Here is a 26,546-nt window from a genome sequence, read left to right on the forward strand (position 1 = left end):
CGGATGCAGGGTGAATCCAGCAATCGACCGAGCGTAGCGCACGACGTACACGTCACCCATGGTGGAAAGAGAGATTACATGGTATGCTCAGTTTGGGCAAACCGCGCCCCTTTTGCGAGTCGAGGTACCGTTCAGAGCTATTATAGCTCCTACTCACTCCAACGAGCGCGTTGAAGTGAGTAGGAGCTATGGTAGGAGCATGCGCGCGAACAAACGTTGGTAGCTGGGTAGTACATAATAAAAAGAGACCGAACCTCTAAATGATGCGCGTGCGACGAAGACAACGACTAAGGTTGGCTAAACTGGGAGTACGAACGGTCATCGAACAAGCGAGAGGGCAGAGAATTAGAGAGGGACACTCGCAAACTGAGCACACCACGTAATCTTTCCACCATGCGTCACCTCTCTCTTTATCTCTCTTTACGCCAACCTTCTCGCGCGGCGCGAGTTTCTCGACTTTTCGGAGGTGGCGCCTCCACTTCGCGTTCGCGGCGATGTCTTTCTTTCCCCGGGGCCTCAACTCGCGCCCTCTCGCTCTCTCAACCGCGTTCAGTCCTCTATATCTCATTCCGTCTCACTCTCTCTCCCTCCCTGCGCTCATGTGACGCGCCGAACCACACAACACAAACGGAAGAAGCGCGATAGCGCGTCGTGTCGTACGTGACCCAACCCAACTTGACAGTTGACCCGTGTCATTCACGCTCGTGCGTCTGCCGGTACGAATTTTCTTGCGGGTTTTCGTCGCTTTCCTCGCAAGGACGGTTTTCGCGCGACAGGTCTTCGCTCCGGTGTGCTTCGAGGTTATCGATTATCATCGAGTGAACAGCGGTTACTCCGGCAGAAGGAAGATGTGGGCCGGTCAGGACGACACACAGAGATTTAAGACCAGGTGCGTTTCTCTTCCACTCGAATTTACGCGTACACTCGCGAGAGCGTTGGCGCACGCTTTTCCGTTCGATTTTTTTTTTTTTTTTTGTACAATTGTTGCCGACATAAATCTGGCCTTATGCCTTTCCTCGTATACTGGTCGGACGACCTCGAGTGCGATATCGAGATAGTCATCGAGTGCGTCGTTCGTTGTCCATTTCAATTTTCAGCAACGAATTTCTGAATAAAAATTTATATTTTAACACCGAACAGGATTCTCTGTAAATTAAAGCGCTTTGGTGGTATCTTATGAAAAATTTAGAGTTGATCCATGAAAAGAATTTCTTTTATAAGTGAAATAATTTTTTGCTGATATTTGATAAATTTGATTTTATTATTTATTAATTATATTCTTTTATAGCACCGAACGACTCTGTTTGACAAAGGGTACGTGAAACATGCACATGCAGGTTCCATTTCGATCATGCTTCCTTTTCTGTTTCTCTCTGTCTTTCTCTACTTTACAACGACTACATTGACTATCACTGCAGTTGCATGACAATCGGATTGCAATTTTAATAACAGTGTTCGATATATATCTTTCCAGGAAAACTAATTACTTAATTTTTGCAATTGTCACGATTGCGCATACCGCATGAATCACGCATCATTGTTTAAGTGCACCTACAGTAGCGAACAAAAAAAATTCGCGATTTGAATTTTTCATTATATTTCGTTTTTTAGTAAAGATATCAATGTCATTTTTCGATATGCTATTCAGAAACGTACAAGCTATGCGTACTAAGAAGATTTAATTGTGAAAAATATAAAGTGAATGAAATTATTATAAAAATTTTTTTTTCTTTTTTTTCCCCGAAAGTCTTATATTTAACTAACTTTTATTTTTATGTCTATACAGAAACTTAAATCAATTATAGAGAAGCAATTACAATATAAAAATACATTATAAATATTTACAATGTTAGTCTCAGGCTACCGCGAACTTTAATTACAGTGTTATCTATGTAGCGTACTATCAATTAATTTGTCTAGAGTTTGTCACAGAGTAAAAAAAAACTTGAACAGCTTCAAAAATATCACTGAATATATCTTCATATAACTTCATATTGCGAAAATTACTTTAAAATTTCAGTTATAATATGGTAAAACTGGCTAATACGCTTCAACAAAAAATATGCCCTAGCATAAATATAAAAAAATGGCGACTCTATTGAATAACTTGTGTATACTGCACTTAGTAAAAGCTAGCGTATGTTCTACAAGCCGACAGATAAATCACGCGTTGCAAATTTTATATTGAAAAAAACAAGAAAGATAAGAAATTTTTAATACAGGAAGATTGAACTTATTGCGGCAAGTTTTTTTTAAGTATAATATAATGTATGAAAGTATTTTTTTGCAAGGTCCGGTATTCAGTTCTTTTTTACTGTCCGGCTTGATAGCCGGATATCATTAGTATCCAGCGCATATATTATATATCCAGCTGAAATTTTATATTCAAGGTTCGCATCATTGATGTAAGCTTTCAGTTGAACTTCTTGCACTTCTTGCACTTTATTATATCTTTTTTCTTTTTTTTTCACGTTGGGAAGATAAAGAAAATTATTATCGCTATTTTTCCCTTGTTTTCCTTTTTTCCTTTTTTCTCAAATAAAATGAAATTGTTCGATATCCAGAAAATATCCGGTATCCGACCGGATAATTACCCTACCGGATATCGGATATCCGGTGTCATATTCTTTCCGAATATCTATTATCAGATATCCGGTAATTTTACGATTTAATTCCTATTTAATACTATGAAATATAATTTACAAGATGCAATCACTCTGCTATTAGTTTGTAATGATTTAATATCTATTATGAGGCATATTTACCTTGAAAATTTAAAAATATTCCACTCCAACAAATTCCACAATGTTACTTTTATAATATAAGTTTATAATATAACATATTGAATGACATGTTTATTGACTCGTAAGAATACACGAAGAACTATTTTCCAAACAATTGATTTATCTACTTATTCATTTGTCTACTTACCTACTTACTTCCACTTGGTAGGTGAGTTAGGATCCATTGTCTGGAATAACAAAAGTACTAAAAAAAATGTTACAATCGATGTATATACATTCAGTATATGTTTAGGTATATCCATATTGGTTCTATTTTACAAAGAATTTCCTCTTTTTGGTTATAAACAAAACTTTGATGAAAATATAAATTATATACAGCGTTATAAAATGTAATATAATATAATCTTTGAAAAATATGGAAAAATATTTTCTACTGTAAATCAAAATAAATAGTTTGAGTTTGAATATTTCTTATAATGATGTTACTAAGGGTTTATTGGTTCACTGAATTCTAATCTAAAATCAAAATTTTCAAATTTTAAAATTCAAAAAGACAGGATCATGTGATGGATTAAAAAAAACGAGAAAATAGTCTATTTTAAAAGTTAGAACAAAATCCATAGACGTTCCTCTAGCTTTGAGATGGTCTTGAATTATATAGTGCTTAAGATATGAGCCAATCAGAGAGTCATATTAAAATATTATTTAAGATGGTCTTGAGATTATGGACTGATTATGCATACCGTTCTTAGTTTGTGAATATTTTGATCGCTGCATCTGAATCTGAGATTATTAAAACTTGTTTCTTACTAAATAATTTGTTTTTATAAATAATGAAATACTAAATATTTTACTAAAAATTATTTTAATTGTCCGCCATATTGGATCGGCCATTGAATTTTAAAATTCTGATTTCTGATTCGTAATCAATGACTCCAAAAATCCTCGGGTTCAAAATATTAAAAAACTCGGTTTCGTATAAAAATTCGTGATATAGAGAGGTTAATTTGATATTTGTTTAATTCATATGTATTATTAATATTTCACAAATCTTTCATGACAATATTTAAAATTGAAATTGTAATCAATGTCAACCCATTACATGCATGTCTAAAAGACGTCATAAAAATGTCTTCTAGATATTGCGTGTTGTCTAAGAAAGATGTTAAAAAATCCATAATTAGTATTAAATAAAATATATTTTAATCCAAGAGTCACGTTAATTAAGTATTCTATAATTCCAAGAGCATTAATTAAATATTCCGTAATTAAAAGATTATTAATGAAGCGCTTAACAAAGAAAGGTCTATAAGTCTAACTCGGATTGTGTCAATTGTCGTCGCATTTAATAGCGGAAGCGGAGGGGACACTCGAGATTCTCTCGCGAGACAAATCCCCTGACCGATTAAGGGCGTCAAGGCGAACGAGAATCGAGTACCAATCCAGTTTCTATTTCTGCGAGACGCCTGAGAATGAGAAAGGTAGTTGGTCGTGCCGTTGCGCGAAAGTATGCAACCGTACAAAGGTTAATACCGGCGCAACGAGAGTAACATGAAACATTCGCCATGTTTCCACTATCTCATACTAGTCGCCACGTGTAAAAGTATACCACGAATCTCAGTTGTAGAAATTATGACATTTTCCGCACCTGTTTGCTCAACGAAGCATGAGACTAATCTGGAAATCATAATAAACTGGATGCGAAAGATATCAGTGTCTATATCGCAAACTATGAGCCAGAATTTATGGAGTACGAACGAGTCAATTGCGGATATAACTGAGTATGAAAAATAGAGATGCATCTTCGTCGTAAAAGGAAATGGTAATATGTCTAATAATGACGGAGAACATAAGTAAACGTGGAAATGACTAATATTGTAATGATTGTAATATTTCATTTTTTAAATAAGATTTTTGTACATGATTTTATGATAATTATTTAAATAATTTTAAAAAAAGAAGGAGTGAGAGGGGGAGAGAGAGAAACATTGTCATGAAAACGGAAATGATAGAGATTACGATTTTATTAACCTGTTATCTTTTTTTTAATTCTAAAGTTGTTCCATCTTCGGATAAACTACGTGGTAATTTACCTACTGGATAAACAAAAGAGTAAAAGAGTAAGAGCATAAGAGAGTAAGAGAATAAGACAGTGAGCTGAAGTTTAACGAAAGGTGGAACAATCCAGCCTAAGAATTGGAAAAAGATAAAAGAGTAAATTAAACCAAGATTAAATTTAATCAACACTAGTGGAAGCAGATATTAGTCGTATGGTTTCATTACTGAGTCACGTTATTAGTCATAAATAAACAAGCGCAAAATAAATCAGATCGAGAACTTGCGGATTAGTCGATAATGATGATACAGTGAAAAAGCCTATGTGAGTCAACACAAGTTCTTCGTGTGTGTGTATATATTACAATTAAATTAAATTACATAGCATAGGATCGAACACAATCATGACTTTGATTCGAATAATATAATGATACTAGATGAGGAAAGGAATTATAATAAAAGAATAATTTCAGAAGCTATTTTCATTAAAAAGCAAAAAAATGGATTAAATCTACAAAATGACACAGAGTTATTGAATCCTCTATATTATGATTTGGTCACGAAAGACTGAATGTTTCTATGTTACAAATAGTAGTATCTCTTGGTTAAAAATAGGGATATTTATTGAATTTAAAAACTTAATGATTTTTCATTTATATGTTTGACTATAACTTTGTTTATCGGAATATCCTACATAAGTATTATTGCGAATTGACCTCTCACACAGTCTTGACACCTCGCGATAGCAACATTTTTGTAACAGACCATCGTTAAACCGAATCCATGTAAGTTAAATTGATCTATGGTAACTTTAATCTGACGTTATTAATTTCCTTTATTTGATTATTTTTAGTGAATTAATTCTAAATTACGCTTGTTCTATTCCGCAAAATACAACAGACGTTAAAGAAGAATTCAAACATTGACAATAGTTTAGCGATGATCTGACGACTCGAATATTATAGAACTCAATTTTTCATTATTATCGAATGCTGTCATCTTTATTTATTACATTGAAGAGAACCCAATGTCAGGGTTGAAACGTTCGTCTGTATTTTAATTTAATCGTAATACATATACACGCGAAGAACTTGTGTTGGCTCTCATAGGCTTTTTCACTGTATCATCATTATCGATTAGTTTAACTGTAGGAGCCTTTATTTATTGATTTAATATTTATTATTAATTATGTTGCGGATTAGTGATATACGGATTTTGAGTTTTGATATTCCGCATTTCGTCGATTATTCTCGAGTGGAAAAAAAGGAACGCTACTGATTAAAGTCCACGCGGCCAACGACTTCGACATGCATGTCTCATTGACTTCGTTGCTGTTTCCTCCATGTCTTAAGCAGGACGTCTAATTGCTGACAATTTCGAAATGAGGATCGCTTAAATCGCCTCGAGTGCATTATCACGGACAATGAGCCGCGTGGGCGCTTAGCGTGGCTCTCCGCCGGGTATAGACAGCATTCGACTGTCTTATCAAACTTGCCGGAAATGTCAGGCGATATGAATAATCCTTGTTGTAATATTCGAGAAGATTCGAGTTAAGATTTCATTTAAGGCTTTGTAATACTTTTCAAGAATATTCAATTATTAATTTTTAATCAATAATAACAAACTGTTCGTTTTCTGTTTTGTAATAATACATAATAAATGAAATATAGAATTAACCATAATGTAAAAATATATTTTGTAAGTACAGATTGCAGAGTTTTTATATCAAGCAAATTTTGTCACCATTTGACAGCTCAAGGCGCCATTTTGGACTAAGAAATGATAAAAAAAGATCACAATTTCCAAAATTTTTGTTCTCGGCATAAATTCCAAGCTGCAGACACGCATTAATGCGTATACTTTAATTCTAGAGAAGGATTTTGAAATCTGTAAAAGTAATATATGTATGATATTGTTCTTTGAAAATTATTGCGTTTAATCGGTAAAACAGACGACTTTAATATTAAGGCCCCTCAAGAGTTATAGAAGTCTTGATTAAAAAGATTTGTTTTTCCCGCCACTATCCTACACAATACGTTTCGATTAAAGAAAAAACAGGGAAATTGCGTAGATTGTTTGTTCTTCTGCGTAGACGTCACGTATAATGTTATATTCGTATGTTTTATGTTACTAATATTAATTGTAATAATAATTATACTAATACTAATAAACAAAATTTCCTAAGTAGTAACGAACCTAGATTTAATGTTTTTGTGGTCACCTAGGGTACATATAATAGAACAAAGGTATTCTGGATTAGATAGGCTACGTATAGCACAGTCCACCTTTCGTGCATGCAATTAGCGAGAGACACGATCGTGTCTCTTGATACTTTCATTCAGCCTGATGCGACACGATGCGTGGATACGCATTGTATGAATATCCTCGCTCGCGCGAAGTGCGATATAAACGCGGGCGTAGCGCATCGTCATCAGTATCCTGTTGCAGTGGGAACGGTCGCTTTTGCTTGTACAACTCGTTTGACCGATCCTTTCGTATATATTCTGCAGTGGTACTTTCATTCGACCGGTTTTAAAAGCTCTTCGTCGGAGAAGCATGTACTGCTCCATCATTTTTTTTTTTTTTCACATGCACGTTCTTCTCGCCCATAAAAAGAAAATAATTCGGTGTAACAAGCTCCATTTCAGGTATTTACCATTCCCAATAAATTAAACGGATCTGAACGAGATATACTCGTATTTGTCAATAAAATCATCGCTTTGTAAGTTCTGCGAATTTTCTATTCTTTTCTGCTACAAACTTAAAATAGCGTTCTAATGAAATAGATCCGAATACGACGTTTATTATTTATGATAACATTTAATGTGTATGCTTTGATAATTTCCTGTTGGCAACATACGCCATTATTGAAATTTTTATTCGTCGACTGCGTGCACTGACATTCCGTAATACGCGCAAAAAATGCGAAATGCGTTTGTATAATATTCGCAAGAAATGAGTACGCGTCACTGATAGCTTAATAGTTTCTCGCCGCTTTCAAGACTTATTAAAACCTTTTCATAGTCATTACATAAATGAGTCTGACAATATTGCATGCTATATGTGCGTCTAATAAGGCTGTTCAATTATTTAGAGATATCCGGCGACGAGTATTCTCATTTAGATGTTTTCATTTTATAATAATGTTATTTAGCACACGCACGGTGTTTATGTTTTAATTATGTTTTAATTAGATCGAGCTTGTGACATTTTGTATTTGTGCGTAACCGGCATTTAACGTCGAGAGCGTTAAAAAAAAAGCGATAGTCGCGATGACTCTACAAGGTTAGGTTAAGAAAATAACATACAGCAGTCATGGGAAAAAGGAAAGGCGAAATGATGAATGGCATCTTGCTGTTAGTCATTAAGAGAGGCGGAAGTTGCAGAGAGTGCATTTGGTTCTAGAATTAAAATCGCGCGATACTTTCCTTTCAATCTAGGGATGCGGTGACCTTATCTTTAAGTTTAAATTTTTTGATATTTCAGCAAAATTAATGCAAAACATTCCGAATGTTTTTTTTCCCCCAAAACAAAAGTTTGTAGCAGTAAAACCGTTCTTTTCGCGTATAAACGATAAAACTGATAAAAATTCCGTTCAATATCTTAGACAGCCATGTGTCGAAGTCATATGCGTAATCGACTTCGATCTCCTTCATTCTGTTGATTAAACTCATGACGTAAGATCATAAGGTGTTTCGCTCCTGAAATGCGCAGTGTTGATCAGAGTTGTTGCAAATGCAGAAAAAATATTATGACTCCTACAATCTCCAACCGATTAAGTCAAGTTATACGTTGCCACGATGACATTGTGTCGCGCTATATTTGAGGCTAAATTTTTATTGGCTGTTCCGAATTCGACCCCACCATCATCATGCGCAACAAACGCCTTATATTTTTACATCATGATCAAGCTAGTTAACGCCTTCCACGCTTAAGGCGCGTTTTATAGAACGGATTGCTCGCAGCGAGTCCATTAATCTTGAGCAGGCAGAAGGGATGTTTATCTCAACTCATTGTTGATAGTCGTGCATGTGCAACATGTGCGCGGTCGTTCGCGAAAGCGCATCGTGGTGTACACACGCGAAGAAAATCATTTGCCCGGGGAAATTTACGGTTGATCGTGCGATTATGTGCTAACGTGCGCGTTCCGGTGGAACCCCGCGAAGCGGGATGTTATTGCACATCCCGCGAGCGGAACTTGCACGCACGTCCCTATTACACTTCCCCGCCGAATTCGAAACGCATGCCTCTTGTCTCATCGTCGTCAAGTTGCCAGTAGGACTTGCTAGTTGGAACTTGAACATATCTTTTTCGAGTTGAAAATTAGTTTTGATCATTATCATTATTTTCTTTATATATGTCACGTTTTCCCCAGAATGCTCCTGGAATGAGAGCAGTAAATGATATATTCTCTCGCAATGCAGTAATGAAAGATAAATTTACGTATTTTTATTCTAGGAGTACACGCGATAAACTTTTATTGCTATAAATTACAGATATAGGCTGTTCGATTTAAAGAATACTTTAACTCCGACATCCGGTATCCGGTAATTTTACGACTTAGAACATATACTACTGAAAAAGAGGAAATAGGGCGCTGAACGTGAAGCCAACATCTGTGCGAGAGAGAAAGGTAGAGAGGTCCTAATGTTCGCAATGCGCATGCGCAGCACCGTCGTTTGTGTGAATTGTACAGTTGGTTTAGTGTTTCTTACACATTCGTACATTACATAAATGTGTAAGACGACGGTGCTGCGTGGTACTGCGCATGCGCATTGCTAACATTAGGACCTCTCTACCTTTCTCTCTCGCACAGATGTTGGCTTCACCTCGGTATACGGGCCAACATAGGCAATTCCTCTTCCAGTAATATATGTTCTAAGTTTTACGATCCAATGCATCCCTTTTTTTAATCATATCGTTAAGGTGTCTTCAAAATATCGGTTTCGGAATTTCGAATTTTCTGCAGCATTCATTAAATCCATAAATCTTTTTTTTTTTATAAGAGCCAATCGTCTCTTGCATACTCTTGTTATTCCACCGGTAAGATTCCTTTTTCATTCTGCCTTAAAACAAAACATCAATGTCATTTCTAATTTTTCTTATGCAAGCTACGTTTGGAAACATTGCTCGGATGCCTTCGTGATTGTTTTGTATTTGTTGTTCACTCAAAATAAAGACAAGATGCATCCGAGGCATCGTGACTTATGGCTGTGTTTCCAAATGAAGCTATTAGGTCTATAACACGTAAGTATTATGCTGTTACAGTCAAAGTGTAAAGTTTTGTAGATGTATACATAGTCAATGTATACATTTACGTAAGATTTATTATGAGGGCTGAATTTATATTCACTACCAGTACTGAAAATTTATATGTAAAGTATGAAATTTTACTGTAAATATACTTCTTTTTTTTTTTTTTTTTTTTTTTTTATTATAATTTAAAAACGTATTTGAGTGGGTCCTGGTGAGGTATTCCAAATTTTCGATATTTTACCAAAGAACCATCTTAAGCACTTGACACGTCGATTCAATTCTTCTCGAGGAACGACCCGTCACGGCAATTTATTCTTCTCGCAGAAAGATGAGGACGTTGGCGAGGAAACATTCCAATGAAGGTGCTCACGCGATCACGGTAGAGACTTAATGCAACTTGATTGCTCTTAAATACGGTACGTGCAAATACCGTGGAGTACTGTTTCTCTTACTGGCGTCAAATGTGCTTTTTTCCGTCTCTTTCCTTTGGCAGCACAAATTATTCCAACATTAAGTTCAATTAAATTTTGGTTGAGAAGGCGGTTGTTGTTATTATCATCATTATTTATTATTATTATTATTATTATATATCCTTCTGTTCGTTACAAACACTATTAGTGAATCTGGGATGAGAGTAGCTCCTCTCCGGCGTATTTTATTAGGGAAAGGCGGAACTACTTTTAGTGCGTGACAATGCGATTTAAGACGTTTTAATCGTAATGCTATACAATTACACGTTTGTTCAGTTTTAAACGATTAAAGTTTAATGATCGATCGAATTACATTCATTAAATAAGAAGAAATTCTGATTGGTCCGTTTTGGGATTTTATACGCTTGACGCGATTTCTAATAGCCTGCATTGCGTTTAATGCGTTACCGTTAGCCATTACAACAAGATATGGAATGGCATCTTAACGATCCCACTAAACTCTCATTTGTAATGTATAATTCACGGTAATTTTAATTGCGCCCTTCTAACAAATGATGATCGGTAAGAATTCTAAACAGTTTTCTAGATGTACTGCTCTAATTAAAATTGCGTTTAAATAGTGTTCGTAGCATTTTATTATAACTATTACATTGATATGATGTCATTATTTATTACTCGCCGTTATTACTGTAATAATATTGGGTACTATTAGCGAATTATAATTGGACGCACTACTGCGCACTATTGCATATTAAAGCTGTTATACATTGATTTAATCTGAGTGTAAAAGTGAAATGCTAATATTTCGAATTATAAAATATATTTTACGTAACACAAAAGAATGTAGATATTGAAGATTTCACGATTTAACTCATTTCTATATTTAGATATATTAAACACATATTTTTACGTCAGTTTGCGTACGATGGTTTTAATATGTATCAGTGCACACTGAGTACATCCAACCGAATTCGCTATTAGCAATTTATTAATTACATAATAATCCTTTAAGAATATGTGATGGTTTCCAAAGTAATTTGATGCATTGATTTTGATTTTAGAATTTTTCTAAATTTCACATCAAGCTTGGACAAAATGCTAAAAAATACTGACAATTTCGACTATATATATTTATTGTAAATAAATTATATTAATCGACAAAAAAGTACCGTCAAAGTTTTTTGCTCTTCGAAGTGCGATCGTACAAAGTCCTGAAAATTTTTTCGTGCTGAACACGATGTCGTTGCTTTGGTAGAATGGATGTAGCACGTCATTTTGAACAAATTGAAGTGAAATGGGCACAACAAAAAATTATTGTTCCAAGAAATCTTCAAAGTACCTATGTCACATTTAACTATGACACATTTAAGAGAAAAAAGTGATTTTTTTGTTGAACTGTGTAATTATACAGAAAGTCTAAAATTCAAACAGCCATAATTTGATGAAAATAAATCGATCGTATAAATTAAAATTCATTTCAAAACTTTTGAATTGTACTTCGAGATGCTATAGCTTTTACTTATTAGAAACAAAAACTTTTCTTTTGCCATAACAATTGCCGTAAAAATTGCGTGCATTTTTTGTACATATTACAGTCTCTCGGAATTCCTTTGTGTTAACAAACTTGTGCCTCCGCTATATCACGAGCACCCGTTATGGCGGCGGCAGCGATTCAATAATTTATGACTATTGCACGCTAATGATTCGTCAAATAGCATAAATAATGTCCACGGCGACACACTGTGCTTGCGGGCCGTAACATTAATCTTGCGATTCCGGAACATGCGAAAATTACGTACGTGCTTGCCGATTATTTACGACACATAAATCACGCCGATCTTAATATACTCCGTTATATTATAATATTATAGCTTGATGCTCGTTTTATGTTTAACCGCGTATCGCAGTTTTCAGGTTTTTTAATAGGGTAATTATTTACAATAGGGCTTTTTTCGAATTTCAATTTCTTTCTTGCAATCTTGATAAATCTTTGTTGTGACTTTAACAGTAATAAGTAACTGGGGGAAGTTGAAAAATGTGTAACCTATCTGTTTCTAGTACAACTTTGCGCATCTTTCGACATTACAAATTTATTATGGCCCTTAAAAGATCCAATTTCAGTCCTAAATATGACTAATATAGTAATTTATTATAAATCTTTGCCTTATTAAAAGGATGAGTCTACAATATACTAAAAATAATAGAAACTGAGAAGATTAGACAGACCCTTACCCAAAGTAGAGCGTGTACTAAATAGGGGAGACGGGGGCTAAGTAGACACCTTTTTATCAATTGTAATTTTCAGTAATAAAGTAAATGATTTTAGTCAAATGACTATTAGCGTTCTATAGATTATAAGACTACAAGATGATAATAAAAAATTTTGATGTTTGCAACTTCATTTCATATACACAAAAAATGATGTGATTCGGAAAGTGAAATCTCAAAAATTACTTTTGATTATCGAAAACACGTTTGACTACCTAAACATAACAACGCGGCGCATCTAAACTAATCAAACTTCGTTGGTAAAGAAGACACACGAGATGCTATCTGCAATATAAGTTGGAAACTCATAAGATATATTTTTGCCACTCAAAATTTAAATGCCAGCTTAGTCTCGGTCTCCCCTATATCAATTTATTATTCTCTGTTTAATTATACAAATTCTCTGCTTTAAAAACAAAAATTCTGTGTGCTTTCACAAACATAAAAATTACATTAAAAAATAATTTGTGTTTTGAAAGCAGAGAATTTGTATTTTTAAGTGAAGATTTAATACGTAGAACACATACATATGTATACGTATGTATTATACTAGTCATATTTAGGATTAAAATCAGCTCTTTTAACGGCTATGTTTATTTGTAATATCGGAAAATTCAAAAAGCTGTACTGGAAATAAATAGTTAAGAAAATAGATAGGCTATAAATTTTCTTACTTTTCCCAATTGATTGTCACTGTCACAACAAAGATTTTTATTAAGATTGCAAGGAAAAAACATTAAAATTCTGAAAAGGTCCTATTGTAAATAATTACTCTCAATAGATCAAAACGCAATTTCGTTTGTGCATTTATCATTATGTTGCAAAGATTTTTTTGAAAGCTGAGCCTTTTTTAATGACATATAAAAAAATATAATATTTAGAACAATTTGAGGGGATCGTAGAGTGACAGAATTGTCACATTTTTATATATCATTAAAAAGATAAGCTTAGCTTTCAAGAGAGTTATCCGATAAAGTGACAAGCGCTTTTATTCGATGAAATTCAATTTTCGATAAAATATGAACAAAAAATGAGCCATTATATATCAATCCGTAAAAATTAAAGCTTCATTGAATAAATTTACAACTTGATTGAACATTTCACTTAAATGGATAAAAATGGGAATTTTACCCAAACAAATTTAATATCGGATTAAATATGTGTTATTCAAGTCCGATTTTAAACATCTCTTATTTGGAAGCAGTGCGCGGTACCGCCGCGAGATGGACGCGCGATCGAGTTCAACTACTTATATTTAAATTCCATAATACATTTGTAATGCCTCCTGTGTATATTTTTAGTTTCGATCAATTTGAAATTATTATATAACTAGCATTAAGCATTAAGTAGTTATTAGTTAAAGGTTTGTTCAGTGGTTAGAGTAATTTTTTTTTATAGTTGTATTGTTTGAGCTCGACTATTGTAACCAAAGTGACACCTACATGTTCTTTTGTGGCATTGATCCTTTGTAATATATATACTGTAGAGTAAACGTATTTATCTATCTATCTTATATTTAAAGGAAACCACGCAGAATAGAATAAAAAGTGTAACATTATAAAATCTTTTACTCATGTTCTAATAATCTAATGAAATAATTCTTTAAAGCCGAGTCCTCAAAATGGAGCTCCATGATGTGAAAGTAAATGAGATGTATTTTTTTTACAGTATCAGTATCAGTACAATTTCGTTTAGCTTTGTATAAAAATTAATTCAGGGCTCTGACATCTCTTGGAAATGATATGTTACCCATTCAAAAAGTAACAGATGGATACTTTTTATTGTACAATGAATTTATTTTTTATTAAATGTGATCCGATTTTTTGACCCGATCAAAATGATTAGAAATATCCCCCCCCATTTGTTATTTTTTTTAAAGAATAGTGATTTTGATCGGAAACAACGTGGATATTTTTCTCAGTACATACGCTCGTATGCACGATTCGTCGTGTTAATTACCACACGAACACGTGTGCGTGCGTCTGAATGAAGGAAGGCGAAGGAAGAGACCGGAATCACGCTTCGGCATGCGTAGCGTTTTTCCCAAGTTCCTCCTAGTCTCCTGCCGATCTCGCACGAGAACGATAACTGAGATTGTTTGAGATGTTTTTGCATTCATAATACTTACTCCGTTATTATTACCATTATTAATATTATGGCATTTCCTATTGTCAGAAACAGTTTAATCACTCCAAATTCAAGGTTGAGTCATTTCCAGCAAAAATTTCATGAAAGTTTTTTTATCCCCGGAAGTAAATTTTATGTTTTTACGCAAATAAAACTTATTGTAAATTGTTAAAATACGACGAATAATCGACCTTCCGTTAAATTAACTTTTATTAAATCGACTTGATTATTGAATATCCTAGAATTTCTCGGCCATGTAAATCTTATCGATATCCTTCTCGTGTTTAATTCGCATTATTGATCGCTTTACGATGTCTGAAGTTGAACGAAACACCGTGCAACAGGTACGTCTCAATATTTCCATGTGTCGTTAATACGTGGCGATTTATTCCGGGTGTTTTCATCGAACCACAGCAAGATCGGTATTTCTTATAGTTTCTTGATGCAGACGATCGTGCGATGCGATTCGCGAGCGTAATAGAATAATACGTTCCGGAATAGAAACTCTAATGAGTATGCGCGCTCGTCAAACCGTGCTGCACGCAAATCACGCGTAAGTATAGTGCATCATTGTGCAGAATTTCTAAAGGACTTGATATTTGATGTGAAAGGCGCTCATTTGGCCGCTGCAATCGGATCGATATCGACCGGGGCTTGGGATTCGCGTTTGCGAATACATTTTCACGTACGCATCGCGCACTCGTGTACATTGTATTACGTTCCATCATTCGTATCCTACCCGACGAACGAGTGCATGCATGCATACGTGCGTGCGTGTCCGTGGGTTCATGCCTTCATTCATGGCCTCGCGCCTTTGGCACGTATGCAGGTCTCGAGGAAACATCTTGTATAATTCTTTTATGCCTGCAAAGATAATTCCGGCAAAATCACATCGAAAGTTAGTGATTTTCCCTAAAATCTACATGGAGAAAAATTTCTAGTTAAAAATAACCAGCAAGAGATTCCGATCGTGTTAATCTGAACTCTAATTATTTCAACTAGAATTATAATATAATACATTCAACCAGAAAATTTTGATTTGCTCACTTTCAACCAATAGTTTCAATTAATGCAATTAGACTTTTTTTTAGTGCTTTCTTTCAAATTCATATGATAGATATATTCTGAATCCTTTCTGCATTGTGTAAAAAAACCATGCAACATTACATAAGTAATTAATACATATTGATACATTAGACCTTTTTTTTACAATAATAATTTTTGTAATTTTTTAAAACCATTATTAAATATATGTTATTTAACATATATAACAAACACAAACAAAAAATATCTGTTACCTAACCACGCAAGGTGTGAAAATGATCCGGCATGGAATATCTAAATATAATAGATCTCAAAATTATTGTAATTTTACACGAAATTTTTTTCAGTGTCTTTCAATCTTATGCAATTTTGGGGACTAAATTCCACAACGTAGAATGAAAAACTTTTGCGTAAAATTTATACTTTGATATTGACATTCATTATTAAATTTGACACTACAGATTTAACAGTGTAAGATAGAAAATGTGTCAATTGCTACATTTCGGTTCTGCGTTGAAAGTCGCTATTTAATTATTATAACTGTAAACTGCACTTCCTAAAATCCTCTCGAAATGACACGCGGATATCTATGGAGAACAAGTTATAACGTACATGTCCTTGCGGCACATACTTGTCGGATGTAATAACGTTGGCAAATTACGACAGTACGCTGCATCATATATAGATAGATAATCATGTAGCTCTACACATACGATAGCCATATTTTACTCCATATGTATTTATTATAAGAATTCATAAGAGAGAGCGAGAGGGAAGAGAGAGAGAGAACTCGCCTACAATACGTGCGATTTATACTCTACTATAACCCGCGATGCGATTCGAAGTAGGTAAACCGGTCTTCATATTTTTTAAATACAATTTTAATAAGAAGACGCATTTAGCTATAAATAGCACAAGTAAACACATTTATTTATAGTCGAACATGTTAACGAGATTATTTTCTCTTTAGTAAATGTATAATTATTAATTAATTTGTGCAAAATATGAGAAATGCTTGATATATTATGATATTTGTGTTTAATAAACGTACTATATTTCATGAAAATTTTAATGCAGTATTAAGATAAACGAAAATTTTAATATTAAATATTTTATCTCACAACATTGTAATATTTCAGAATTTTGACTATTCTGAAGTTAACTCAAAAGGTTCGTAAAAGTTTAATGTTTTTTAAATGTTTTTTAAATGTCTTATTAGCAAAATTGTATTTTAATAATTATTCTAATTAGATATAAAAATCTTTTGTTTTTAATATTTCAATATCTACTAGTCGTGTTTGAAGAACATTGAATATAGCTATTAAGACATCCCATCCTTACGGTTATCATAACCGTAGTTTCATCGACAAGTAATGTTCGATTAGAATATCCGAGTATATGGTTACCTCATCCGAACAATTATTGCTATCTCTCAATAAGCTGTGGTCCGCAAAACAAATAGTGTGTTTGAGAGATGTATAGGTATATGGTTACATAATACTGAGACTAACGGTTACACTATTACCAACTTGTTACAACTAATGTTATCGTCGCGCCAAAAGTGGCGAAGACCTGTGAAAATCTTTTTATGATAAATAAAGTATTTTATTGTATATATATCTTAATTGAGGATATAAGATTCTTATCATGGATGAAGTTTGCGAACTTTATCTTCAAAGCATATATAGGATTTGAAGCCTCAATGTTCAGGGTACCGATCATGTAATTTTTTCTTTAGAACAGAAACGTGAAAAGTGAAAATTTTCATATATGTATGTACATATAACATACATACAAAAAATTTTCACTTTTCACGTTTCCTAGGAAAAAAGTTACATGATCAATAACCTGGTTATTTAATGAAGATGACTATGTCATCTTTATTATACACTGAAGAGGATCCAATACGAGGGTTGAAACGTTCGTCTGTATTTTAATTTAATTGTAATATATATACATATACATACACACGAAGAACTTGTGTTGCCTCACATAGGTTTTTTCTGTATCATCATTATCGATTAGTTTAACTTATTATTATTATTCTAATTTTGTCTTTATTCAGAACTTCTAATGTATAAGACGGAGAACGATAGGTTATAAATCCAGAAAATTCGCGATCAAACAAACAAAGAAAAATATACATAGAAAACGTGATAATTGAGGTTCATAACTTCATTTGATTGTAATACAGTGCATGAAACAATCGATTTCAATCTTTTAATGAAGACATCTCGGATTATGAATACCTATAGAAAATAGAAATACTTATAAAAAAGAGTGATAAGCGCTTTACATACTTTTTAGTACATTATTAATATCCCTACAGCAACAATAGAGTTTCCAAGTCACACATTCTTAAACACGCTTTATCACTATTGTGAAATCGAGTTTTATACGCTGTAAGTTATTAAAGAATACTGAAGACTGCTGAATACTATTGACGACAAACAGATTGGTACGAATTAGTTGAGACAAATGCGACGCGACGTAATGATACGAATGAGATATTTACATTTGGTAATAATTTTTAAATTATTTATTAATAGTTATTAAATAATTTTATAACTATTATCAAATCAATTAGAAATATTTTCTTCATATAATTCGATAATAATTACCAAATATTTAATTAATATTATCAAATGATTTGGTTTTAAATATTAAATCATTTGGTTGAACTAACTAACCGTCAATTTTAGCTTTCTAATATTTAATAATTATTACCAAATGGTTAGTTACTGTTATTATGTTTGGTTTTACTTATTAAATATTGTACCAATATGCTCAACAAAATGCACTTGGTAACTATTACCAGACTTTTTTCTCAGTGTAGTTCAATTTATGTTCACGTCAAACTAATCCGCTGTTTTTTTTCCTCTGTTTCAGGTGAGTACATTTTCAACTCGGATTATCAGATACTGAATAAAACAATTCGTGAGTCATCAGTCGCTAGCTATTACTCTTGTTCTATATTTTGCTCGATTTATTCCATTATCTAATCATAAATTTATATTTGGCAATTATTCTTATCGTGAATTATTGATCATTTCTGCTTAAAGTTTTATAAGTGCATGTACAAAATGCACTTATCTGAGAGTATCCCGAAAATCGTTCAATAAAAAATTTGGTAAGTTCCATGTAGAATAATTGAACATTTCAACAACAAAAAGGTTCTATATCAATAAATAAATTTTTTATAACATGAACCATATGAGTTCTTAATCATTTTAGTGCTTATTCAGTTTAAATACAAAAATATCAATAAAAATTCTGTAGCACGTACAATTTTTGTTGTTATTAAAATACATATAATATTTTATCAGGATATAATTTTTAATATCTGCTTTATTTTTCTGCAATCATTTATTTCTTCAATCAAATAAAGAGTTTGATTGCCTGCTCCAAATTTAACCCCACCATCCTCATGCGCATGGAAACACCTTACATTCTTACATCATGCGCTTAGATGAAAGGTATAAAGATGAAATGAAACGCTTAGTTAGTATAATTAATTATTTACTTCGCGTGTGAAAATAAGAGCTCTGTAAATTTATACCAGTCAATTTTTAACTGATAACAAGCTAAATTTTTATATTCCTCTGCCGTGATTTCACTCATATTCATCTCATATTTTTTACTTGAAATAGATAAGATTCTAAAATGTTTTGACTTTTCAATAATTGTTGTTTATACTGATAAAGTTTCGGTTTTTTATTACTTCAATTTTATAGTAATTTATTCTCTTGAACCGTGTGTTAATGAGAAACTTTGCTCTAATATAAAAAAAAATTACAAGCTTAATTTTTTAAAATTTAGTTAATTTCAAATGAATTCTACGAACGAATTTTGTTTTTTTCTGACTGTTCAAGTATCCCGTTTTTTCATCTCCTTCGGGAACAGCTTTTTGCTATATCCACGCCGCTTATCTCCTTGCTTTCCTCCATCAGACAGACTTGAGTCAATCGAGCGTTACTGAGATTTTTTTGTCGTGCCTTCCATGCCGTTCTTGATCCGAGACGTGATTATCGATCGTTCTAACTCGATCGGTGTAAACGGCATTTACGTTTCGCAGCGTCTTATTTCTCGACAAAGGTACTCGAAAGAGGCAGGTCAGACGTGGAATCACGTCCATCTTCTTGTGACTTTCCCCTTCGCGGTTTCGATCGAAACTTGCTAGTGGTATAATCTAACTCATAAATCTCTCTTTTGTTATAAATAATGAAACAATTCAACGTACTCTTGACAATAATACACTGAAAAAAAGATTGACTGCTGCAGCAAATTAGATGGTAAAATATGGCATAGCATTTTTAATTGACTGCAAGAGCAATTTTTGGTTGGGTTAGCCTATCCGCAATGTTAGTATAGGATTTCGATTGGCTAACGCAACCAAAAATTGGCTGCTGCAGCTAATTAAAAATGCTATGTTATATTTTACCATCTAATTTGCTGCAGCAGTCAATCTTTTCTTCCAGTGTACAATTTGTTTTAATTTAATAATCTCTTGATTAAAGTATTAAATTTACTAGAATACATTTTAAATAAATATGATACTTGTGATGAACTTATGATAGATTTGTGAATATATGAATTTTTGAAATACTTGAAACAAATAATTATTACCTGCGTACCGTAAGTATTTTTCTGTGTGCACTTTTAAAAATAAAGTAAGACATATATTCTTCCGTAATCTTTTTAGCGACATAATTGATCTTTTTTAATTATAAAGTCAAAAAAAAACATCTGTCATGGATTGACACGTTGCCTGGAAAACTTACAATTTTTTTTACAAAATCTCAACAATAAGTAATAGACAGGTAAAAACGACGAATAAAAAGTAGGTCCTCGGATCGTATCACAACTCTCATAGTGTTCCCAAAGTGTCTGGAGAGAAATATCATTAAATAAAAATTAATTAACAGAATGCTTAAAATATGTAAGGCTGTAATAAGAGCAAAAGGGAAATTTTGTAATAAGGAAACATTGTAAGTTTCCTCTAAGTAATACATCAAGTTATGACACATATTTTTATTTTATAGTTAAAAAAGATCAAATTATAGTTATATTGCTAAAATAAAAAATTATGCAAAAATATGCTTTATTTTTGTTTTAAGAGAGTCCAGAAACTTAATAATTTGCGAGATATTTAATATTTCATGTCAATATGTGTCAAACTAAAGTATAAAATGTTTCGTAAACTATGATTTATAAAAAAGTACAGGTGACCATATCATTTTGGTGCTTCCACCTAGAAAAAAACAACGTGACTAAAATACATCTCCCTTGAAACAGTTCCACTCTAAAACATTACTCTTTATTTCATCATCACTCCAAAATATTTTTTCATTTTATCACTATCAGTGTTTGCCTGTCGAGATAGCTGAACATTTTATCACTCCAAAAAAACATTTTTTCGTATCTTACATATTTTTCAAAATAGGTATTTGTCTGGGGCAATTAAAATAGGACATTCTGTATAGCATTTATATGTATATACACACATAAATGAAATTCATGGAATATTTCAATCACAAATAATATTGACAACGTGGAACGTGTCGTGTAACATTGACGTTCGCACCTAGGTACACGCGATCAGGCATGGTGCAACGGTATTCGTCGGGCCTTAATGTCTCCTGAACGAAAAAGATTCTTTCAAAGCGACCACGCGGTACTGGTTTACTGTTAAGTAATTTATCCCGGAATGTGCGCAAACTTGGCGAAGCGCAGCGAGAACGTCGCATGAAAATGGGTTTTCAGAACGTAGTGTAGAAAGCGTCCATGTCTCTTTTTTTATGTGAAAAGGAACAACCCGCTTTTGTCCGGCATTGCACGCGGTGCGGATGAGGATCGGCGTCTGCAGTAGCGATGACCTTAGCTAACGCGTATAAATTTACAAGTTAAAATTTTAACTACACGTACCTACGTTTCGCGAATAAGCGAAAACGTAGGCAGATATATCAGCAAAGTTACCTAAATTTACCTTTATTTCCGCAAGTTATAAAAAAGTGAGTGAGATGAGCGTTCTGCTTCAACTAAGAGTTATAAAGACGTTTCAAACTGTTTAAAATAGAAATCTCAAAAAGAAGTTCCGTGCTTAATAATTTCACATTCGCTTGCCAAGATTGATTGATGGTATGCAGAAATCATCGTACAAGGTGATTTGCGTGCAACATGTGGAAAAGGGGGCGCCGCTACAGTTGTTCTGTCTCATTCCGCTCGATTAAACGCGAAGAAGTCCGCTCGGGTTACCGATGAAACGCACCCGGCCAAGCTCGGTAGGCCCGCTAGCAATTACAACGTTTCCCGTCATTACGACGCAGGTAAGCGAGACCGATTTTCGTGCGACTTCCGCTGCGATCGGACGTGCAATGAGCAAGGCTGCAACTGCTTGCTCCGATCAGAAGGCGGGAAACCCTCATCGGTCGTTTATCGATGAGCCGCTAATTTTCAGTATTACCGTATCCTCACTGCTATTCCCAGCAATCGCTCACAATTGCAATGTAGACAATTATGAGAAGTCGCGTGAAAATTAACATCTTTCAATCGAAATTAAAAGCAATAATGAAACAGATTCGAATAAAAGGCGTGTTTTTTCATATATCTTGTAGCATTTTTGATGTTCTACTTCACTATATTATGTATATAATGTTAATTATATATTTGTGTTATAGAAAATAAAGCTCTTTGGGTTTCTATAGAATTATTTTATCAAATGAAAATCATTATTATTATCGTTATGAAATTTGTGAAATTAGGAAGACTCTAGAGTCAGCAGTATTATATTAGTTTCGCGGGATAAAGTTTCATGGGTTTCTGAAGAACGGCATGACGGATTAGTTCCGATACGCTTGTGCAAGGCTGATTCTCTGCGGCTTTGTTTGTCGACGTATCGTCTTGATAAAAAGGGCCCATTCACCGCGCGTCTTCACGAGCTCGGTATTAGGAAATTACTCGCGCGTATTCATGGTGTATCGGATTTCTTATTCGAGAGCAAAATGAAAATACTCAGTTGAATTGCCCTTCAAAAGGAATTTTCTTCCCCGCTTCGATTTACTTCATTTTCCGGTGCGAGCTCTGAAATCTGTCACGAAGAAGATGTATTCGACTCAATTTCAACATTTTCGGCGAACATCAATTGATTAAAATTATTCACAATAAAACACACCAGATTTATAAATTTTCCTTCCAATAGTACTATACAACTTAATTAGTCCCAAACAGATTTTACTTTAACAAAAAAAAGAAGATATTAAAAAAGGAGCCGATTTCTGCCTAAAAAAGTATAAGTAAAAGGAATGTTTTTTGTAAATTTTGATTTACATTGAAAGAAAAGATTGGTTGCTGCAGCAAATTAGATGGTAAAATATGACATAGCATTTTTAATTGGCTGCAGCAGCCAATTTTTGGTTGTCAATCGAAATCCTATATTGATATTGCGGATAGGCTAACACAATCAAAAATTGGCTTTTGCAGCCAATTAAAAATGCTATGTCATATTTTACCATCTAATTTGCTGCAGCAGCCAATTTTTTCTTTCAGTGTAGGTTTGTTTATTATATAAAGTGTCACTTCTTCGATCAATTTTATAATATTCTTAAAAAAAAATAAATTCTTGTTTTTAGTACATAATGACAAGTTTTTATAAAGTTTGTAATAACTAATAAGTATATTTTTAGATTATTATCAAGAAAATATTCATTAAAGATAACCATTACTTAAAAGAAAAAAAGTTACTCTTTTTTGCAATAAAATGATATTTTTCTGTATGTATTTGGGAATTTCTGAATGACAGTTTAACTATCGTTTTGTCGAGCAATTTCTGTTTGTTATACATGATATATGGATATACATATATTATGTGTATCCGTTGTTTCTCATAGTACTTGTAACGAAATGTATATTATTATAACATTAGAGAATCGTTGGAAAGCTAGTTCTAAACATCGCTTTCCTTCCGCAATATGAGTCGATCATAAATGACACTCAGGAAGAGAGTGCGACATTCGAACCGTATAGTTACAGATATGATAAACCACATTGTATCTCATTCGACACGTGCTGTGGGAGGTAAACCGTTAACTAGAAATGTACACATCAATTCAGGTGATATCCAAGCACATTCGAAAGTATAATTCTCAGTACAGCACATAGCAATAATAAATTCTTAAATTATATCAGCAATACTCATGCGACAACTAAATTATTATTAATAATACGTCATTTGTTTCAGATAATTTTTTTTAGATTAATTAAATATATACAGGGTGTTCCCTTGGCAAAAAAAAAAATTTTGTCAAGCGCTCTTGTGTAGATAGAGCGGACTAATTGAGTCGAAAAGTCCTCTACCATTTTGTGATTTTCACAATAGTTAACAAGATATTAATAACTGAAAATCACTGTGTGTGTGAATATTGGTTTTCAATAATTTTTTACTCAAATACTATCAACTTTATAGAAAAACAGCGAGAGACAAAAATTGTTTATTTTCCGTAAAGTTGATAGTATTTGAGAAAAAAATTATTGAAAATCAATATTCGACAATTTTTAGTATTTAATATCTTGTTAACTATTGCGAAAATTGCAAAATGGTAGAGGATTTTCGACTCAGTTTAGATCACTCTATTTACACAAGAGCGCTTGGCAAAAAATTGCGGGACACCCTGTATATATAATATATATTTAAAAATATACATATTACATATATTATATACATATTTAATCCGAGATATTGACAAAATAATGGCTTTGAAATAAACAATCTGATATCAATTAGTAATGAATAAATAGTGAAATGTTATTAAAATATACCATTAACTTTATTTGTTAATAACTTTTTAACAAGTAGCGAGCACTACGAAAGATCAGTTGGAAGTCATTTGGAGCAGGCTATGTAAAAGTAAATATTTACCGCTGTAAAATTTAAAAAATATACCTTTGTTCCTTAAAGATCAAAATTTTAAGAGAAATGTTATTATAATTTTTGATTAATATCTAACTCAAATAATATCTTATTTTCATTAACACATTAGTCTTTTATGTCTAAATTCTTGATTGCAATTTATTCAATAAATATCTTTCCGGATATATACGATACTACTTGTTTAATATCCGTTCCTAGCAATCTCTCAGGAATTTATAGTTTCCAGAAGATATGAAGAAACGCGAAACACGGTTATACTTCATTGCTCGTTCGTCTTCTTGCAAGGAAATCGTGCGCTGCCGACATACTTCTTCTCTCAAACCTAACCTACCGATGCTCTGCTTTTTTTTCTTCTTTCTTCATTGCTTGTGCTGCATATAACTACTATAGCTCGGAGCAATATTTATCCGACAAGAAAGCTTATAGAAACTAGCAGAAGAAAGTCCCAGCACACAAATTTCTGCGAAATTCTTTGGCGTGCGATTACCGAAGCGAATGCGAAGTCCACTTGGATTTAACATTGAAATTACTCCAAATTTAAATGTTTTTCGCGGAATCAATTTTTTAAATTAACGTTATAAAATTTTTTCGACGTTGAATTTTTTCATCTAGATGATGGGCAATAAATTGCTGTTTTTATGTAAAAGTAAGAATCAAGTCGCATTGTACAATCGCAGGACAGTTTTGACCTCGCTGGTGATCTTAATTAGCAGATGCAGCTAATTATATCGAAGATACCACGAAATTTATCTGGTTTATCATTCGGAATATCTCTTTATTCAGTAAGCACTATTTATAATCCTAATAATATATCTAATTAACGTTTATTCTAATAACTGAGAATATATTTGGCTCTTGGAATATAAATCCATAACTTTATATTTCATGAATTTGTGGATTTCCTTCGCCAGCAAAATTATCAGCCGAATCATTATCAAGAATTTCGTTGTGGAGATGATTTTAATTGTAATTCTTGCAAATATCAAATCGCAGTTTTATAGTTTTATCTTCCAACTTTATATTTAAGTAGAATCTGTATAGAAAAGAATTTCTTTCATTTTCTAAACTATAGCGTAAGATTATAAATTCAGTTAAATGTATCTTCTTTCTATCTGCGGTTTCTTTTGTATTTTAAATTCCTGTGTAAATTAAAATAGTGACAATATCAAGAAGTTCAGGAATATTAGAAGTAGTATCTACGGAGTTGTACTTTTTAAAGTGTATGTGTGGTTGAGTTAGAGGCAGAGTTATCGATAGTGAGACTGCTAGATTGCTCGCGCATTTCATCATCATGTTGCAACTGCATATAAGTGACTATCTCCTGCTTTTTGGTGATACAGTTATCCATTCTTTCGATTTCATAAATCCTGTACGATTTTCACTTTTATTTTGCTTCCGTTGCAACACGATCGCTAAATCACTAATCTTTTAGATCAATCGAAAGTTAATCTTGCTCCAGACATGATGGAAATCAATTATCTCGATTTCCAGAAAATATATCGTTCTCGATAAAATATAACTCATTATAAAGCCGTTTTTTGTCACGGGAAGTGCTGAGATACATCGAAGTACACATCGAGTGCGAAATTAATCCTCTGCTTTCCTCGATATCTGATATAACGTTAAATGACATTAATTTTCATGGAAGAGGAATCTTTAAGGCGGAGAAAACTCAGGTTTACATATTTTTATTTA

At 33.0% G+C, this 26,546-nt stretch overlaps 1 protein-coding gene across 2 annotated transcripts in view; it reads left to right on the forward strand.

Moving 5' to 3' along the window:
* The window catches only part of Jupiter (microtubule-associated protein Jupiter), an 88,138-nt gene that overhangs the window by 7,955 nt on the left and 53,637 nt on the right, over window positions 1–26,546 (forward strand). Inside the window, exon 1 of one of the 2 annotated variants that reach the window (XM_018458864.1) lies at window positions 598–889. The exons of the other annotated variant lie outside the window; for it this stretch is intronic. Coding sequence (XP_018314366.1) covers window positions 849–889 — 41 coding nt within the window. The 5' untranslated portion in view covers window positions 598–848. Of the gene's footprint in view, window positions 1–597; window positions 890–26,546 lie in introns of those variants that run through there. 2 annotated transcript variants of the gene reach the window in all.

This window comes from Mycetomoellerius zeteki, unplaced genomic scaffold (assembly GCF_001594055.1).
Source record: "Mycetomoellerius zeteki isolate Tzet28-1 unplaced genomic scaffold, Tzet1.0 scaffold79, whole genome shotgun sequence".
Taxonomy (NCBI): Eukaryota; Metazoa; Arthropoda; class Insecta; order Hymenoptera; family Formicidae; genus Mycetomoellerius; species Mycetomoellerius zeteki.